The sequence below is a fragment of the Mustela nigripes genome, chromosome 1 (assembly GCF_022355385.1).
Source record: "Mustela nigripes isolate SB6536 chromosome 1, MUSNIG.SB6536, whole genome shotgun sequence".
In the NCBI taxonomy this organism is placed as follows: domain Eukaryota; kingdom Metazoa; phylum Chordata; class Mammalia; order Carnivora; family Mustelidae; genus Mustela; species Mustela nigripes.
The window spans coordinates 5,990,171-6,011,071 of NC_081557.1; the positions used below are offsets into that span (position 1 = coordinate 5,990,171).

Sequence of the window (20,901 nt, forward strand, 5' to 3'; positions counted from 1 at the left end):
ATGAATTTTCCCTTTGTCCCCAAGTCTTACTAGCATTTCTAATAAACATTAAAAATTTACTTCACAAATACTCATACATAAAATTAGATTTTTCACATTTGCTAATACTGTTTCTGGCTGTGCAGATGTTAATGTCAAAGTCATGAGAATTTGAGGATTGTGGGTCTTAGAGGTAGGGAAGGTACTGGCCTTAGTGAATCTCTTCGGAAACCAGGGAGTCAGGAAAGATCAAAGATATCCTACTTCATCCCAATTACTCAAAGTCCCTTTTCTGAGTAAATTATAAATAGTACTGAGAAACGGGGGGCATGTAAGTTCAAGGGGACACTTGGCAAACTAATGAACAAGCAGGCCCATGTTTTCTCCACCTCGGCCCCGATGACACTTTGGCCCAGATCTTCTTCATTGTGGGGGATGCTGTCCTGTATGCCACAGGATGTTAAACAGCATCCCAGCCTCTCCTCACTGGATGCCAGCAGCAGCACCACCCCTGCCAGGTCTGATCATCAAAATGTCTCTAGTCACTGCCAGAGCTCAATGTTCCTTGGAAGGAGGCAAAAATCACCCCTGGTAGAGAGCCACTGTCCAAAACCACCTGCAAGATCAACCCAACACACTTTATCTGACTGTGACTCCAGGTCTGGAGTCGCTTTGCCTCCAATTACACAGCTAGTTCACTGCACATTATCTATGTGAATACCAATGCCAACAGAGTCCAGAATTGTGAAAAAGTCCTGGTCAGATTTGAGACTGAAGATGGGGACGCTCGGGTGGCTCAGTCAATTAAGTGTGCAGTTCTTGATTTTGGCTCAGGTCAGGACCCTAGGGTCATGAGACGAAGCCCAGCACGGAGCTCTGTGCTCAGTGGCGGGCGGGGGGGGGGGTTCTGCTTGATAGTCTCTCCCTCCCTCCATGCCACCTTTCCCCTGTCGCAGGTGTGCTCTTTCTCTCTCTCTCAAATAAATAAATCTTTTTTTTTTAAATTTTATTTATTTATTTGACACAAAGAGAGAGAGAGAGATCACAAGTAGGCAGAGAGGCAGGCAGAGAGAGAGGAGGAAGCAGGCTCCCAGCTGAGCAGAGACCCTGATGCGGGGCTCGATCCCAGGACCCTGGGACCATGACCTGAGCCGAAGGCAGAGGGTTTAACCCACTGAGCCACCCAGGCGCCCCTCTCAAATAAATAAATCTTAAAAAAAAAAAAAAAAAGACTGAAGATGATTTCACTCCATTTTGGATCTCAGTATGACAAATGAGTTAAACCCATTCAAGGAGAACGAACTGGGGCATTAACATCATTTTGCTGGAGGGCTTTAAAGAGCACATCCTGTTATTAAGCCTTCCAACAGGTACAGAATTGTTTCCGTGGTTAAGCTGCAACAACTTTCACTTGGGTTGGCATCAGAGGGAACCTGCTGGCTATTTCCTGACTCTTCTAGATGTTCCAAACAATCCCATTAGAAGCAAACTCCCAATTCTCCAAATTTCTACTTCTATAAATACGAAGGGCTTTTCTCACCCCAGAGCCCCGGACCACCAGCTGTGCCGTAGCTGCATCTAACTGTGTGGTACTGGAGGCAGATGCCAGCAGCCCAAGGCACTGCGCCCGTCGGGTAATGCCGGCTGCTGCAGGAGGAGGACCTGCTCCTGTGGAGATTGGGGGAGCAGAGTGGGGTGGTATTTTAGGCTATCAATTTTATGAAGTACTAGTCTCAAACGCCATCATCTGCAGTGCAATGGAAATAACAACTTCCAGCAGCAGGCAGTCTTGGCTGAAAGGCTACATCTCTTGACCTCCCTAACTAAAGCACTGTCAGCACCTACTGTTATCAGTTTGGAAAACCAAATTATGTTGCTACTGTGGGCTCCCAGTTTTGGGAAAATTCAACAACTGTACTAATTTTTAAAAAATTATTTGAGAGAGAGAGAGAAAACAAGCATGCTCGAGTGAGCAAAGGCAGGGGCAGAGGGAGAGGGAGAAAATCCCAAGCAGACGCCACACTGAGTGCGGAGCCCCATGTGGAGCTTGATCTTATGACCTTAAGATCATGACCTGAGCTGAAAGGTTAACTGACAGAGCCATCCAGATGCCTCAACAACTGTAATAATTTGTGTCAGCAGAAATACCTTCTGGTTCTAGTAATAAACTGAATCCTCTGAAATTTCGGGAACGAAAAAGAAGATTAAGAAAAACAACTACGTAACAACACTAGGAAGTCAGAGAGAGACAGAGGATAAAAGTTGGGTTGCATGTGCACACCTGCCCACGTATGCACAATCTCAGTGTTCTTTCCCTAATATACTGGGCAGTTCTCTGTAAAAGCACGGCTCACTCTGTCATTCCCGAAGGGCCTTTCATACTAAAAGGATTCCAAAATTCCACATCCACATCGAAACATATGGGCCTCTTCAAAATAGAAATATCACAGAGAATCAGCAAAGCAAGTCTGAAATCTGGCCAGCAGAACGAGGATTTGAAGGACTCATGACAAAGACAGCTAGATCCCAACAGTTTCAGGAGAGCAGAACTGAAACGGTTCTAACTGACGGTAAGGAGAAGAGCCACGGCAGCTTCTGTTCACCGCACGCTCGCTGAGTAGTAAATCCATCCACCCATCAACCCACCGCCACATGGAGGATCATCATATCTGTGCACTGCCTTACAAGGTGTGTGCTTTTAACAAGTACTTTGTAGATGAAGAAACGAAGACCTGACAACGGCCCCAGATCACACAGCCAGTAGAATGATGGAGTCGAGATTCAAACTCAGAAGTCTTCCTCCAGACCACGTGCTCTCAACCCAGTCCCACTTTGCCCAGATGAATGTTCTGCGTAGACAGGGACCCTTAGGCCATTATATTGTTAAGACTGATACTCAGTTGTCCTAACTCTGAGCTAACTGGCCTGCTGGGTCAACTCTAAGGCACCTGGAGGCTCAGAACATCAGTGGTTTCCCCTTTAAATCATGTTAGCCACGTAACTGAGACTAAAGCAGAACCTGCAGACACGTTCTATCAACCCAGAAATACCTTCATTAGTATAAAATAATGTATCAATTTAATAATAACAATCCCTAGCATTTACCGAGCATTCATTACAAGTCAGTGTTATGCTCAGTGCTTTGGGGCATTATATCAGTTAAAAATTTATTTTTTTATTTTTTTAAAGATTTTATTTATTTGACAGAGAGAGATCACAAGTAGGCAGAGAGGCAGGCAGAGAGAGAAAGAGAGGAGGAAGCAGGCTCCCTGCTGAGCAGAGAGCCCGATGCGGGACTCGATCCCAGGACCCCGAGATCATGACCTGAGCCGAAGGCAGCGGCTTAACCCACTAAGCCACCCAGGCGCCCCATCAGTTAAAAATTTAACTGCATTTTGTTACGTACTCCTTGTTCCACACTCCTAGGACACTAGGAAACAGCTCTCCTTCGGCCCGGTCCCAGGTTCCTCTCTAGAAGAGTCAACCCTTGTATTTATAATTAAGATGGAATCTGGCTGTAGGAGCCTGTGATCTATGTGGACACTGACGATTCAGCAGGGCCATTCAGCAGGACCTCCTACCACCCCCCCCAAGAAAGAGTAGCTAAAAGCCACGTAAACAGCAAGGTAAGGCCTCAGCTGCAGGTCACAGAGCACAGGGTCTGTAAGTGGCATGCCAGAGGCTTCTCTGTCGGAGGGATTCTGCTTGTTTTCCACCCCACATTTCCTCACTAATGCCAGCTGGGGCCACTGTTCTAGGGCCAGACAGTTGCCCACAGTGCCTTACCAGGAAGAGGGATAAGGTGGGTGGCAGCCCCACCTGGTGGCAGCAAGTAGTAAGGCAGCCCATGCACTGCCACGAGCAGCCCCACTGGTCTGCAGACACACTGGGGACAGGCGGCAGCCTTTCCATAGTCACAGGGCTTTTCAGGCGATGGAGGGCCTCACATGCCTCACATGTCTCACACAGCATTTCCTCACAAGTAATACCTATTTTCAAGGTGAGCTCTGTACGCCCTCTCTTAAAGCGGGAAGAATAGGAGGACTTAAAGGATTCAGTTTCTCTGATCTACAGGAAAGACACTGTGCTTGCAACAGCAAACCATAAACTGCACTAAAACCACGCACATCTCCTTCCTTTAGTTGTAACGACGGGAAGAACAGCTCCCCAGGGCCTGACATAGATACAGCATCAACCCAGGCTCCAACCTCTGATTCACTGCCATAGGGAGAGCTTTCCCAAGCAGGGACAGAGCATGGTCCAGGATGACACTGGGCTCTTGGGTACTACGGGGAAGAGCAACTCTTTCTTCTCGGTCACCAGCCGAAATGGAAATCTGCCCGTCAAATTTGTAATTCTTTGCAAGTACTGCCTGCGTCTTTGAATAAAGCCTATGTGGCATCTTTGATTAGACCTTGTGGGCTTCCTGCCTCCTTGCATTCTTTCTCCACCTGGAAAGCACCATTACTTATCACCGCAGGATGCCATATTCCCAGCAACCATGTGACGCATGTTGAGGGAGAAATTTAATACTGTGTGTTCTGGGAGGGAAGGCTCCTTCTTGTAGCAGGAACTGACCAAAAAGGACACCCAAATAGCCACAGCAATGCCCATGAGAACCAAGCTCCCAGGAGGACCGCAGTCAGGATACCCAAGTTAAAACAAAAGGAGAAGCCCGCTCTTTCAGCACCACAAGGTGAGCCAGCAGCACAGTGCCCAGAGTGTTATGCCCCAACACTCCCCGGCCCCCCTCCCCGACCCCCACAGCCATTGGTCTTGCTCACAGGGCTGGTGGTGTCTTTGCCGAGACTGCCCTTGCTGTTGAGGCTGCCAATCTCCGTCTGTGAGCTGGACTGCGACATCCCCTCAAAGAAGGGCCTGCGGCAAAGAAGCACAGCCAGGGTCAGTGGCCACCAGGGCCCAGGGCAGCAGCTCATGAGAGCTGGGTCGTGATGGTGTGCACGAAAGGCTGACAACCCGGGCTTGAAGGACATGCCTGCTGAGGAAGGACATGGCAGTGGGTGACCCAGCAGGGCCTGGATCAAAGGACTCGAGATTATCAGGACTTTTGTCAGCTAGAGGCAAAAACAGTGATCTCTATCCAGACAGCTGGAGGTTCCACGAGGGTGAGGAGCCAAGATACCCCAATAATGGAGGGGGCGGGAGGGAGGGCGTCTAGGAGGTCACTCTGGCTCAGAGAGACGCAGGGAGACAACCTGGTGGAAGAGGTTTGGGCCTCACTTGAGCTTGGGCTTCGGAGTACTAAGGATGCTCTCGGTCTCCTCCATTTCAGGGCCACTGTCGCTGGGATTATACATCTCCAGACTATCATACAGTTCGTCCAAGTCCTCTTCCACCTCTCGTATCTGCTCTCGGGATACATGTTCCAAGCCAAAACCTACCTATGGGGGAAAAAGATCTTTGAGTCTGGGGTTACATCTGTTAACAGCTATGGTAGATGGGCAACTCTGGTTGATGGGTACCAACTGGCTTCCTTAACTCGTCCTCCTTAAGGGACAGGCCATAGCTTCACACTCATTGAGGTAACCTTGGTGTCCTCTCTGTGACCCAATCCTGAGAGCGGGGATGTGGTGAGACCACCTCTTCTTTTCAGTGTCTCCCTACCACTCCATGCTACGGGCCTGGCACAAGGAAGAAACGTAGAAGTGCTAAAGGACCTCTGCCAGAGAACAGGTGCGAGAGAACCCAGAAGACTGCGACCCCTTGCAGGCTGGTCCTGTTCTCCTGAGGAGCCCACAGAAGGACAAAGAAACCTCTGAACAATCTTCCTCTCCATCTCTTCTCCAGCGCACTGAGAAGCCAAGCCTATGAAAACTGGGACCAGGCTGGTCAGAGCCCAGGGAGGACACTGCTTCTCTTTCCGTGACCGATTCTTGGTTACTTAATGGCCAACCATTGAGGACTCTCAACTACCTCACAGGTCGTTGTGCACCATGATCCCTCCCTCTGACAGGAGGGAAAACCAAACAACAACCAGACGTTACTAATGCCCCATGCCAGAAGGGTGGCGTTAGCCAACAGTCGAGTATAACCACACTACCCCTCCCTGCAGGTACCGCGAATCCTTTCTTTCTCTTTTTATGTAGCTTAAAGCCCTTCTTTAGCTATTCTCTCATTTGGGGGTCCTGTAGTCCCGACTCCCAGGGGCAGGAAAAAATGCACCCCAGGAACAAGGGTGAAACTCAGGGAATTCTACTCACCATCAACCTTGGGAGTAAGGGGTCGTACCTCATCTGAAACTTTAAACCGCTTCAGGAGGGCCACAAACTTCTGCTTGATGTTAGGTTGCTGTGGGAACAAATGGCACAGAAGTTCTCAACAACACCCACCCATGCACAACGACCAGTTTAAGCCAACGGAGTGATCCAGAGCCCACTCTTTCCTTTGCAAAGCACTGTGGGAAGACATAAAGATGGGAAAACAGCTTCTATCCCTCCCTTTCTCCAGTCCTTCAGAAACGTGGTGCTGCTTGATGATTTCCGGCTGCATCCACACAGGCACCTCCAGTCCAGCATTCCCAAGAATTATCACCTTCTCCCCGTGTTCCCATCCTGGGTACCATTATCACAACCCCCGATCACAGGAATCTGAACCCAGAGTGTCTCCCTCCCCTTTCTCCTCATAGACCACTGTTTACTAACCCCGACTCTCTCTTTCATCTGCAATACCACTGCTGTCCTTCAGGCCTTTCTCTCCACAGCCCTGTGGGGTCACTGCAACGGCCTTCAACCGCCACACCCTCAGCCTCACACTCCCAGCTAGCTTCTGGTCTTATTCTCTCCAGATCCCACAGTGATCCTTACAAACGCAAACCTCATCATGCTACTCCCCGAATCAGGGGTCTTCACTGGCCCCCAGTGCCCAGGGAAGAAAGCTGCGGCATTAAGCATGGGTCTGTCTGAGGACTTCCCTGCCTGTCCCTAGCTCCATGTCACCACTGAACACCTCCCCCGTCTATTCAAGTGGAAACTGCTGATAGTTCTGTAAAGAGAGGCATGGGGGTCTTTATAGAGCGTATCCTTTGCCCTGTCTGCACATTCTCTTGGCACTCCTGCCCAGAGTCGGCCACTTTCCCCTGCGCACCATCGCTGTCCCTTACGCCAAGCTCTAACTTCTAGCACCTACTCTACTGTGTTGTAGCAGCTGGTTTAGATGCTGTCTGTGTTCGGACATCGTGATCTCCTTGATGGCACGGACTAGGCCTTTCTTGTTTCTATGTCTCTAACTCCAGGCGCAATGACTGGTCTGAAGTACTTCTGCCTGACAGACTTGCCATCTGGGGATGGAAGAGACTAACTTGCGAATAAGACTGAGCCAGGCCTTCAGAAAAAAAGCAGGGGTTCCAAAGGTAGAAAGGGTATCCATAGCAGAGAAAAAAACGCAGCAAATCAATTAGTGTATCTAGAACAAAGTATTCTTGGTAGGGAGAGAAGAATGCATGTGTACAAAAGGAGACAGAAACTAAAGAACCATTCCAAGTCTTTGGTAATCTGACTGGAGAGAGCCTGCAGCTAAAAAAAACCCCAAAAACAAAAAACAAAGAACAACCTTTCAAGAAAAGGATATTAATAGGAGTGCTGAATTCTGGTCATATAATAGGGTAAAGCTATGGTTCCTCCGAGACCACAGGGAAAGGTGACTCCACCTTTGCGGAGCCAGAGAAAGAAGAACTTAACGGAAGAAGCTACAACACAAAGGGATCCTCCAACCTCTCCCCATTGTAAGTACAACAGCTAAGATGTCTGAGGCCCTGGGGACATGCCCTACCCAGGCCATTTTGGAGTGCCAAGCAGGGATTAGATACCTGAGGACAAAACAGTTCTCACACTCTCTAGTCATTCATTATTTAATGGGGGAAATCAAGGCCACAGTCTTGAGGACTTTAAGGCCAGTAATGCCTAAGGAGGCAAGGAGAGAGGACAGTGTGGTTTCACCGCGAATGCCAGGCTCAGAGGCAACACATCTGGAAGGTCTGGCTGACATTTATTTCATTCCTGCAGGTGATGGAAATCTCTGCTCTTGGGGTCCCTAAGCTAGTTCTACTCTAGACAATCAGGATATGTGGGGGGAAAATGAAATTGGGTTTCTAGCACTTTTGACTCTCCCACACTTTAGCACAGGAACTCCAGCATCAAAGTTAACCTAGACCGAGAAACAGACTCTGAACTACAGAGAACAAACTGGGTGAAACAGGAGAAGGGGATTAAGACTGCACATATCACGATGAGCACGGAGTCATGTACAGAACTGCTGAATCACTATATTACACACCGTAACTAATGTAATACTGTAGGTTAACCATACTGCAATTAAAATGAAATTACATTTAATTTAAAAAACAAAAACAAAAACAAAAATAAAAAACAACAACCCCAAAGTTAACCTAGAAATCCAGTTATTAAGTGTCTTTTTTTTTTTTCGGGTATTAAGTGTCTTAGTCCAGGATTCTAATTTCACCAAAAATAGTGACTCCTGAGGACATCTTATGCAGGAGACACAATTCAAAGGCATTTGGCTTCTAAGATTATGGATCCATTAAGGCAGGAATGATACCCAATGTAATTAGACCTTACCAAACCCAGTTCTAAGCACTAGCCTATTATTTCTGGGTTAAAATGATTAAAAATGGTGATAGCCCTAGAAAAGACTGTGTCTGTCTATGTGGTAGGTAGGACGTAATTTGAAGTAGTCACCTGGAGAGGGGACGAGGGGTGCCCGAGGCATTCTGCTTCTTGAAGAAGCATTACCTGTTGCAAAGTCTAAAACAAGGTTTCTCAACCTATTTTCTATCCCGAGATAACCTGAAAAATATAACACGCTCCTATAAGTAACACTGCTTCTCTACAACAGTGACTCTTAATTACATGGTGGTGCTGGTGGAGGGGATAAAGGGGTGTATCAGAACCTCCAGAACCTTCATGTGCATATTTTAAAAAAGACCTCAGGAAGTTTCAATACACCACTCCCTCCTACCTTCAAATTTAAAATCTCAGCTAAAACATTCCCGGGACCTTTGAGGCTCACCCTTGTGATGGCAGAGGTCGAGGTTAGTTTCCTCCGGGTCTTCTTTACTTTCCGTAGATCTTCATCTTCATAGAACAGGTCCTAAGGGGGTAGGTGGATGGAATGAAGTTGGGAAATCCCAGGGGTGTCTGGAATTATTTCTCAGACGCTACACGTGAGGGGCTGTGGAAAGTTACCTGCCCATGCAATGGATCATCACTGCCTTCCTGCTCTGATGAAAAACTCTCTTCCTCTTCCTCAGAATAATTGTCAATATCAGGAGAACGATCTGGAAAGAGACACCTTAGTAAGACAACCTTGCGATCTGAAGATCTGGCCTAAGAGAGCTGGGTTGGCTACAGTCATGGCTCTCGTCAGGTGGAAATATGGCTGGGGTAGAGGAGAGAGCCACAGCCATTGAAGGTCACATTTATTCTCAGGGATCTCTACACTTTTTTCATAGAAACGTTTTAGGCCTGTCTTGTTCAGCTTTCCCAGGATGGGGAGCCGATGATGGGCTTGTTCTTGACCCACAGGGCTCTCCCGATACTATATACATCTTACCAGACAGCTTGGACTTGATTCCTTCATGGTCAATGGGCTGGCTGGACAGAGAGTAGATCTTTATTTCTGCCACAGGCACAGACACGTCCTTCACGTTGCTGTGCAGGCCGAGCACCAGGGCACCCTCACTAGGGTGCTGCATCACCTGAGGCCAAAGGGCAGCAATGCAAACGCCTTACTAAGGGAGGTGAGTCGTCTATTTTCATAAATCCAAGTGGATGTGCAAACCAATGGGAATGGATTGTGTTGATACATTTTCTTTCTCGCTACCTTTCAAACCCAAGGTTACTGTTCTCCTCTTACCTTCAAGGTCCTACTCGAATTGTCAGCCTGGTCAGGCCCAGTCACTGGTCAGGCCCTGTGCTTAAAAACGAAGATCAAGACTCAAGACTAAAATGATGGCTAATCTCCAGGACTACATTTAAGTGTTAGTCCTTGACAGAGAACTAGTTCTCCTGGCTGGTTGGGGCCAGACTGCAGACGGTAGTTACCGGTGCCTAGCAATGGGGAAAAGGACCTACAGGACCTGAGAAAACGGAAGGGCTTGACACAGGTGGGGAATTGTGGTGTCCATAACACTTCACTTCCTACAGTCCTTCATACTGATTCAAAGCACGAAGAGGAAAGACAGATGGGCTGGGGCTGTCTCATGTATTCTATTTATTAAGGTCACAAAATTTTCCTATTCAACATAGTAAAGTAGATGTAAGTTAAAACTGATTTGTGGGCCGGCTGCGCGGGGGCTGGGCAGGTGGCAGTCGCTGAGCTCTGCACAGGGGGGAAAGCCTCCTGGCACCAGCCACATGGGGAATGGGAAGCCACCAGATTCTCCAGACAGGACTGTGATGGATGTCAACTATTTCATGTGGCCCGATTTGAGGAGCAAGCTAATGCTTTTCAGGAGCAGGAAATCAATAGAAAATCCCTGTTGACATGTTGACAGGACTTCAGTTAAATGGGGCCTGCTCTGAAAATCTACAAGTATCATGTAAAACCTCTGCAGACAAAGCATTTAAAGAACAACTCTTCGTAGTATAGTCAAACTGAGCTCTTAGACATCAAAAAATACATAATGACATAATTTCCTTTCCTGTGATGAAACTCTGCAAACATAATACATACACGTGTATATGTAAAGAATTTCAGTCAAATGAAATGCCATCCTACTGGTTAGAGGAGGCAATCCATCGGCTGACCGGAACTCAGCCAGGAGGAGCACGGATACCTTGTAGACAGGACAGTTTTCTTGTGGAGCCTGTCAGAGAGAGTGATCTTTGACATGACTGAACACCCCTTCCCACTAAAGGGATTTTCTTCACAGAGTGCTTTCCCAAAATCCTTGAAAAAGGACTGAACTGAATGATCTTTTGGTTACAGATGTAGGGAGATTACAAACAAGAAAACTTGGGGAAGAGGAGAGGAGAGAGATAGCAGTCTTCTTTGAATTCCTCTGCTCCTGAGAGCTTGTGTTATTTGGGTGGAAATGACAACACCCCTTTTCACAGAGGCTCCTTCACTTGACCTTATTAAGGCTTCGCTGGGACGCGCACTGTGATGTGTGAGGTGAATGTGCGTCACGGCCCCTGCCGGAGCAGAACCTCTGGAAACAGAAACTCTGCTGTGTTTGGGGGATATCCATCTATATTCAGCTTCTTTCACAGGGGGTAATGAATGGATTTTCTGCAGAGATGTACTTTCAGATCGGCTCTTTATTTCCATAGAAGGAAGCGTTTTTTCCCTCTACGGTTGCTATCTATACTAATTTGTTTCTGAAGGAATATGCAGGAAGTTATAGATCAGAAAGCCTTGTTACTGTATTTTATATATATATATATATATATATATACACATACATACAGAATACAGACGCGCGCACACACACACACATATGCCTTCATGATGGTGTAATTTTTTTTTAAGGGTTTTTTTTTTTTTTTTTGACAGAGAGAGATCACAAGTAGGCAGAGAGGCAGACAGAGAGAGAGGGAGAAGCAGGCTCCCTGCTGAGCAGAAAGCCGGATGCAGGGCTCGATCCTAGGACCCTGAGATCAAGACTGAGCCGAAGGCAGAGGCTTAATCCACTGAGCCACCCAGGCGCCCCTAACATTTTATATTTGAGTGCTCTCTACACCCAACGTGGGGTGTGAATATATAACCCCAAGACCACTGCAGCCTCCACTGGCTGAATTAGCCAGGTGCCACAATGTGTAATTTTTAAAAACTGCCCTCGTGCTTTGTTTGATTCTTGATTTGAGTCCTTGTTTTTAAGAACTTGAAATGGTGGGCTTGCTACATACATATCTGTTCAAGAAGATATTTGTTTGAATTCCCAGTATCAATGCCTTGTTGAATTGGTGCTTTATAGTCACAATAAAGCATTGCTTCGGCTTAAAAACATAATAAAAAGTAAAACTGATTTGGGACCCCTTTTTTCTTTCCCTGTTTCAGGGTTGAGAGGATTCACCTGGCACACAAGGGAACTATACAAATGAGCAAACACACTGAGGATAATGGAAGTCTACTTTCATTCTGTTGGAGGGAATTAGAGCTGTGGAAAGGGGAAAGGCTACAATAAGCCCAATGGTGTTGGGTTGGAATTAATTGGGACGTGACCTCATGATCGGACAGACAGACACAGACAGGGAAACAGGCATGATGCATGTATGTACGTATGTATGAGGGCATATACACATATGGAGATATATTTTCTAGTTCTATCTGTTGAGAGGGAGTAGAAGTAATGACACCCTACCTGGGAAAATGAATACTTCTGGTACCCACATGTTGGTTTCTAAATACCATGCTCCACTGAAAGGAAACAGGACCCTTCAGAGAATCAGTTCATTCTAAGACTGGGTCAGGAAAAGTACAAGATGATATTTTGTACCAGAAAGTAAAGAAATATATAAAGAATGGTGGGACATATAAAAAGAAAGATATAGGAACCAGCTTGAAGGGGCTCTCACTGGCCAAATTTGAGATAATCTCAGCATCAAAATAACTAATGACAGTTACAGATTAAACCCCTGAATTAAACAGGAATCCATAGGTCCATAATTAATACCAAAAATGAACCAATCAATAAATGGTGAAGAAGAGAAAGCTCTGTCTTACAACAGAAAGCAAACTCATGATACAGCAGGAATGACGGGATTATAAAGTCACTGTCTGGCAAGCATCAAAATAATAATTGAATCACGCAAGAATCATGAGTAGATGCTAAACTTAGTTGGTGAACATATGAGGAGAGAAAAGGTTGTTACATAAACATCACAAAACATCTGCTTGTCACATATTTTTTCATTGGTAAATACAAAAAATGTATTAGTTTGGACTGGAAATGCTGACAGACATCATCTTAATCAAGAAAGAGAAGCTAACCTCACCAGAAATGGAACAAATTGACGTGCAGCACTGCCTGTCGTGCACTGGGAAGAACACAGCATTACTTCTGTGGTAATTCTGCCAAAAATGTCAGAAGACATCCGACAAACCCAAACTAAGGAATATTCTCTAAGGTAACCAGCCTGTATTCTTTCTTTCCCTCTATTTCTTTCTTAGCCTGTACTCTTAAAAAAAAAAAGTCAAGGGAATGAAAGACAAGGGAAATCTGAGGGACTGTTGAAAACTGAAGACCAAAAAGGCACGACAACTAAATGAACATGTAATCCTAGATTAAAGTCTGTGCCTGTAAAGGACATGACTGAGACACTTGGCACAGCGTGAACGGGGACTGTGGGCAGGACGGTGATCCTGTACCAGTGTTAATGTGCTTATCTTTAGGGCAGGCACGGTGCTGAGCACACAGGAGAGTATTCTTATTTTTAGGAAATTAATCGTTTCTCGGCCTTTTGGCTAAGATCAAGTGTAGGAAATTTAACACACTGTAGTATTAACATGTAATAGGGCATCATGTCTGCAACTTACTCTCAGTGGTTCAGAGAATATGCAGGAATGATTATACAGGGAGAGGAAAATAAGGCAAATGTGGTTAACACGTTAGCACTGAAGAATCCAAGGGAGGGTATATGGGAGTTCTTTATACTATTCTTACAACTTTTCTGTAAGTTTGAATTTTCTTTTAAACTGAAAGAAAAACATTCTGTGAGGGAGAAAGTACCTCCTGAGGTATAGCCTGAATTTCCAATAAAAGAACTGACTTGTGGGCGCCTGGGTGGCTCAGTGGGTTAAAGCCTCTGCCTTCGGCTCAGGTCATGATCCCAGGGTCCTGGGATTGAGCCCCACATCGGGCTCTCTGCTCAGCAGGGAGCCTGCTTCCTCCTCTCTCTCTCTCTCTCTGCCTGCCTCTCTGCCTACTTGTGATCTCTGTCTGTCAAATAAATAAATAAAATCTTAAAAAAAAAAAAAGAACTGACTTGTAAATAAAATAGAACACACAGGTAGTAGGCTGGGAAGATCGTTTGCTGAGCTCAACTGGCTGGGCCTAGTGTCTCTCTTGGCTCTCTGACTTAAGGGCTGGAGACGGTTCTTCTTACCTCTGCCATGTTGATGAGTCCCACAGCCAGGGTCTTATAGCCCAGGATGGTCCGGTTCTTGTAGCGCTTTCTCCTTTGCAACATGATCTGTAGCTTGTTGGCATCTCGCTTCAGGAAATGAGGATACTGCCAAGTACAAAAGAGTCAAATACTGTTAATAAGTAACTGGGTCTTGGGGCACCTGGGTAGCTCAGTCGGTTGAGTGCCTGCCTTTGGCTCAGGTCCTGATCCCAAGGTTTTGGGATCAAGCCCTACATCTGGCTCCCTGCTCCGTGGAAGCCTGCCTCTCCCTCTTTCTCTGCCCCTCCCCCTGCTTGTGCTCTCTCTCTCTCAAATAAATAAATAAAATCTTAAAAAAAAAAAATGCATCTGGGTCTTGGTGGGTTCTGGTCCTGCTGGAGGATACACAGTGCAACAAGCCTCACTGTCTCCTGGCTTTACAAGGCTGGGAAGCAGGGGTGAATGAACCACCATTAAGGTGCTGCTCAGGGTCTGGTTCTGCTTGGTGCCTGACTTTCACTATGCAGCTCTACAGTACACATATATTCAGAAAACTGCCTTCTGGTGGCTCAGTCAACTAAGCGCTGCCTTTGGCTCAGTTCATGATCCTGGGACCCAGGGATTGAGCCCTTTGTTGGCTCCCTGCTCAGGGGGGAGTCGGATTGTCCCTCTCCTGGTCCCTCCACCCCACCTGCCCCCCAGCTCGTTCTTTCTCTCTCACTCTTTCTCCAATAAATACAATCTCGAAAAGAAAAGAAAAGAAAAGAAAAGAAGAGAAAAGGAAAGAAAAGAAAAGAAAAGAAAAGAAAAGAAAATTGCCTCTTTCTTTGCCATGTGACCAAGCATTTCTCCATGTGCTTCAATCTGGGCTCCTGGGATTACAATGAGAGAGAGACATACTAAAAAGGGATAAGGAGGAGAAGGGAAGAACTGAGATTACAACATGGGAGCAGAGTGAGACTGAAAGGGACAAATTCAGCTGGGGTGTGGACTGCAGATTACCACGGAGAGGTAAAGGGGCTGAGGGCAGGCTGAGAAAGGATGGGTAGGCTAACAGCCTTATCCAAGGAAAAGGAAAAGAACTTGGGTCTCAGCATCCCCACTGTGGCTGGCTAAGTCATTGCTTTGGCCCTCTAGGCTTGTTATAGATGAATGAATGCTCAATTCATTGGATGACTTTAATTCACTGTGCTACGGCTTCTCTCGGATAAAACAAGTCTCCAGATTAAACGACTATTTAGGAACTAGACTGGACATTAGTGACCTAAGATTGAGTTAGATTCTCACCTGGAGGGAAAAGGTTAATTGGAGTTCTGTTTCCACCAGTCCACTAGCTGGAAGGATGATCTCATTGGAGCGAAGAATCCTTTTTGAACCCTGAAAACCAAGAAAAAATAGGCCCAATGTATATCATCAAAAAATCACACCAAAAGAAATACTAAGTTTGCAAACAACTTCTAAACTCTATCAATATCCTTACCAAATACTTCCTTGGTTTTTGTTAGACACATCAAAATCAAGCCACATCATAGATATGATTTTACAGGTTATTATATTGTGTGTTCATGAAAGGTTTTCACATAAAAAATGAGTAATTTTTGCACGTAGAGCTCTCCTGAAGAAGAACCAGGCAGGTAGCAGTACCCCCCGCCCCCATGCTCAACTCTGCCTCCCTTCTTCCTCTCAAATTGATACTTCACCTGTACTGTCTTGTCTTTGGGCCTTTTTTTTCCCACCCCCCCCCCCCCCCCGATGCTTATTCATGCTTCTACACATACCTAAGGCACTCATTTTTCAGGTCTCAGTTTAATTTTTCCCAGGAACCTTTCCTTTTAGCCCTACCCCTTCTAACCTAACAAGAGGGTAGCTATCCTAGCATTTTTCGCTCTAAAAATAAAGTTGGGCCAAACTACTCCAAAAGTGTAAAAAATGACCAGCAGGAGGGCCTAAGGAATGCCAGTAAATTTGTATAGATTAATTTTTCAAAAAAATTATTTAAACACAGTGAAATGCCCAGATCTCCAGTATACGAATCAATGAGCTGATAAATGCATTTATGTGTGTAACAAGCCACAACTGCCTCAGGACATCTATCATTTTCATTGCTCCAGGAAAACTCTGTGATCCTTCCCGAACAATTCTACACTGCCCTTTCTGGTAAGCACTGTTCTGATTTCTTTCAGCATAGGTTAGTTTTGCCAATTCTAAAATTCCATATACATGGTCATATGGTATGCACTATTTTAGCTGGGCTTCTTTAAACATCATCTTTTGAGGTTCACATAGGGTGTCGCATCTATTAGTAGTTCATTCCTTCTTACTGCCAAGTGGAATCCCGTTCTATGAATACACCACCTTTGTCCATCCTACTGTTGTTGAACATTCGCACTTGGGTCGTTTCTAGTTTTTGTCTATTATGGCTAACACTGCCATTCGTGTTACAAGTCTGGGAAAAAAATATGTTTTACTTTTTCTTGGGCAAACACCTAGGAGAGGAATTGCTGGGTTTCAGGGTAGATGTATGTTTAATTTTATGAGAAACTGCCAGACCAATTTCCAAAGTGTTGGTATGATGCCCACCCCCAGCAGCAGTGTATGAGAGCTCCAGTGACCCCGTGTCTTCGCCGGCACTTGGTATGACCAGGCTTCGGTTCATGGATTCTAGTGGAGACAGACAGTGGAATATCGCTGTGGTTGCGATTTGCATTTCCCTGATGACTACTACTGATAAGCACCTTCCCATTTGTTTACTGATCATTTGTATACTGCCATTTATGAGATGGCCTGGTCAAATATTTTCATCCAGGTTTGTTCAACTTGTTTTTGAGTTGTAAGAGGTTTGTTTTGTTTTGTTTAAAGATTTTATTTATTTATTTATTTGACAGGCAGAGATCACAAGTAGGCAGAGAGGCAGGTAGAGAGAGAGGAGGAAGCAGGCTCCCTGCTGAACAGAGAGCCCGATGCGGACCTCGATCCCAGGACCCTGAGATCATGACCTGAGCCGAAAGCAGAGGCTTTAACCCACTGAGCCACCCAGGCGCTCCTGTTTTTTTTTTTTTATGTATACAAGTCACTTGTCAGATATATGTATGGTAAATATTTTCTTGCCTACTTATTTTCTTAATGGTATCTATTAATGAAGTATTTAATTGTGATCAAGTGTACTTTATTACTTTTTTATGGTTAATGTATTCTGGGTCCTAGCTAAGACATCTCTGCCTACTTTAAGATTGTGAAGTTACTCTGCTAACTTCAGTTACTCTGCTAACTGTGTTGGAGCAGATATTCTCCTGTTTCCCTTTAAAAATTTTGCAATTTTAGGGGTTCCTGGGTGGCTCAGTGGGTTAAAGCCTCTGATCACGATTCCGAGCACCACATGGGGCTCTCTGCTCAGCGGGGAGCCTGCTTCCCTTCCTCTCTCTCTGCCTGCCTCTCTGCCTACTTGTGATCTCTGTCTGTCAAATAAATAAATAAAATCTTTAAAGCCAGGCAGAGGCTTAACCCACTGAGCCACCCAGGTACCCCTTTAAAAAAATTAAAAAAATATATATAATCTTAGTGGGGTTTTTTTTGTGGTAGTTATTATTTTTTTTAATTTAATTTTTTTCAGTGTTCCAAAATTCACTGTTTATGTACCACACCCAGTACTCCATGCGATACGTGCCTTCCATAATACCCACATATATTTTGGTTTTACATCCATTTCTAATTTTGTTTTTACAAAATGCAAACTTTATTTAATGCAGAGAGGAAAATCTAAATACAATAGTTCGCAATGTTTTTGTAACAAGAATAGTGTACCATACCAGTGAAATATAATAAAGGAAATTCTGCCTCACCTGTTAGATAACACTTTCATAGTAACCACTATTACGAACAACAATCTTGACAAAATTTTCACCTGACTTTATTGATTTGATTTTTAAAAATCTCTGTAAAATGAAACTCAGAAATGTTGAAAGAATTCAAAATGTGGTTGATATATAGCAGTGGTTCCAACTAGAGGTAGGAAACATTTGGCAATATTTAGAGATATTTTGGGTGGTTGTGACTGGTGTGTGTGGGCGTGCGTGTAAAGTATTTCTAGAGGGTAGAGGCCAGGTTGTTGCTGACCATCCTATTGTGCACAAACAGACCCCATGTCTAGTGCCACTGAGAAACCCTCTAGCTGAAACCTCATCTCCACCGAAGACATGGCTTCTTGGGTAACTATCTCAAATGGTGGCCGTTTTTCTCCCATAAGAGAAGGGGACTTCTCTTATGGGACACACCGCTGGACTGGAAATGGGGAAGGTGTCCTCCTTGTTTTCATCACCAGTTCTAGAACATTCTCCCTTCCATCTCTCTAAAAATCCTTTTCTGGACTGATGCTCTCAGTTCATATTGACCTCTATCCCTGCTGTTGCTGGGATCTTTACCTGTAGTCATTCTTGCTCACTTCCTGATTTTAGCTCCTCATTCACTGTTCTTCTCCCCAGCAGGACACCAGCCGTAACTCTCCGTGGTTTCAATACACGCTCTTTCCTACATCTTGGCTGCCCCAATCCCCTAATCTCTCTTTTCCAATGATTTTGTCCTCACACTTGTTCTAGCTACTCACCCAAATGTTCTTTCTCCAGATCTTACCATTACCAATAATTACAACTAATACCTAATCTCAGTTTCATGCTCCCCACTCTCTGATTACCACCTATCTTTTCAGCTCATTTTCTCTGGTTTGTCAACAACAATAATCCTTTAGACCCACCAGGGCCTACAATCCAAGGATGCTTCCATTGTTTCAATTTTCCCCAGGGTCCTGTTGTCTATCTTTCCTCCTTACCCAGCTTAAATGCCATAGGCAATCTGCACACACCCTTAACTCCTGTGCTCTGCTGCTAGTCTGCCATATTCACTTGGTAAAAATTACAACCCTATTTAAACCCAACTGCAGGGCGCCTGGGTGGCTCAGTCGGTTACGTGTCTGCCTTCAGCTCAGGTCATGATTCCAGGGTCCTGGGACTGAGTCCCACATCAGGGCCCTTTCTCAGTAGGTAGTCTGCTTCTCTCTCACCCTCTGTCCCTCCCCTGGCTCCTGCTCTCTCTCTCTCTCAAATAAATTCATAAAATCTGAAAAAAAAATCCAAACTGCACCAGCTAAACATGCCCAGAGAGAATCATATAATCAGGTGAACTGGTCTGTCTTAATACATGACCCCAAATCAGTAGTGTGCTGACAAGGCAGCCTGGCAATTACTCTGTATTGTCTCAAGTCTTTTCACTTTTCTGCTCTACTTGATGATGGTTTTATATCTTCTCATTTTCATATACATGGAATCATACAATATGTGGCCTTTTGTGCCTGCCTTTCATTTACCACAATGTTTTCAAGGTTCACCTGTGTTGTAGCATGGATATATTTTATTTTTGTTCATTGCTAAAAAAATATCCCATTGTACTGATATACCACCTTTTACACATCCATTCCTCAGTTAATAGACTTGGTTTGTTTCAAATTTTTAGGTATTATGAATAGATGCTGTGATGAGCATTTATGTGCAAGATTTTACATGGCCATGTTTTCATTTCTCTTGGGTAACTTCTAGGAGTGGAATTGTTGGGTCATCTGGTAACTAACACTATGTCACACCTTTTCAGGAACTGCAAGTCTGTTTCCAAGATGGCTGTATCATTTTACATTCTCAACAGCAGTATGAAGGAGAAGGCATTACCTTTCTGCAGTATGAAGGAGAGAGCATACCTTTCTATAAGCCTCTCTTTTTAAAAATTAATTAATTGGTTAATTAATTTAGTTTTATTAACATATAATGTATTTTTGCCTCAGAGGTACAGGTTTGTGTGAAAGCCTGCTTTCCTTCCTCTCTCTCTGCCTGCCTCTCTGCCTACTTGTGATCTTTGTCTGTCAAATAAATTAAAAAAAAAAAAAGAAAAAGAAAAATTGGGAAATCTGAATAGCCTTTCTTTTTTTTTTTTTTTAGATTTTATTTACTTATTTATTTGACAGAGAGACAGTGAGAGAGGAAACACAAGCAGGGCGAGTGAGAAAGGGAGAAGCAGGCTTCCCGATCAGCAGGGAGCCTGATGTGGGCCTTACACATTTCACAGCACTCACCATAGCACACATCCTCCCCAGTGTCCATAACTCAGCCACCCCATCCCTCCCACCTTACCTCCCAGCAACCCTCAATTCATTTCGTGAATCTCTTATGGTTTGTCTCCCTCCTGATTCCATCTTGTTTCATTTTTTTCCTCCTTAACCCCATTAACCCTCGCCCTGCCTCTCAAATTCTTCATATCAGAGGGGAATTATCATATGATAATTATCTTTCTTTGATTGACTTATTTAATGTTTGGCTAATATAAGACAACAGGATTCCCCTTCCTGCTTCTGTACTCAAGTTGTTGCAAAATATGATTTTGGTTGAGTATATGAAAAAAATCCAGGGGTGCCTGGGTGGCTCAGTGGGTTAAGCCTTTGCCTTTGGCTCAGGTCATGATCTCAGGGTCCTGGGATTGAGTCCCTGTTGGGCTCTCTGCTCAGCGGGAAGCTTCCCCCTCCCCCAACCTTTTCTCTGCCTGCCTCTCTGCCTACTTGTGATTTCTGTCAAATAAATAAATAAAATCTTAAAAAAAAATCTAGACTCAAGAAGATATGAGGTTAAAAAAAGGAGGAGGCTTTTGTAACATTGTTATACATTAAAATTAACAGAAAAAGGACAACAGTTGAAAAACTGGGAAATCTGGGGCGCCTGGGTGGCTCAGTTGGTTAAAGCCTCTGCTTTTGGCTCAGGTCGTGATCTCAGGGTCCTGGGATCGGGCCCCGTATCAGGCTCCCTGC

At 44.9% G+C, this 20,901-nt stretch overlaps 1 protein-coding gene across 2 annotated transcripts in view; it reads right to left on the reverse strand.

Moving 5' to 3' along the window:
- PACS1 (phosphofurin acidic cluster sorting protein 1) overlaps positions 1 to 20,901 on the reverse strand; it is a 140,229-nt gene that overhangs the window by 15,657 nt on the left and 103,671 nt on the right. For both annotated transcript variants that reach the window (XM_059401138.1, XM_059401129.1), the window contains exons 3-10: positions 15,351 to 15,440; positions 14,064 to 14,189; positions 9,568 to 9,712; positions 9,201 to 9,292; positions 9,025 to 9,105; positions 6,229 to 6,288; positions 5,221 to 5,381; positions 4,764 to 4,857 (exon numbers count right to left, since the gene is read on the reverse strand). In XM_059401138.1, the coding sequence (XP_059257121.1) occupies positions 4,764 to 4,857; positions 5,221 to 5,381; positions 6,229 to 6,288; positions 9,025 to 9,105; positions 9,201 to 9,292; positions 9,568 to 9,712; positions 14,064 to 14,189; positions 15,351 to 15,440 (849 nt within the window). The remainder of the gene's footprint in view (positions 1 to 4,763; positions 4,858 to 5,220; positions 5,382 to 6,228; positions 6,289 to 9,024; positions 9,106 to 9,200; positions 9,293 to 9,567; positions 9,713 to 14,063; positions 14,190 to 15,350; positions 15,441 to 20,901) is intronic.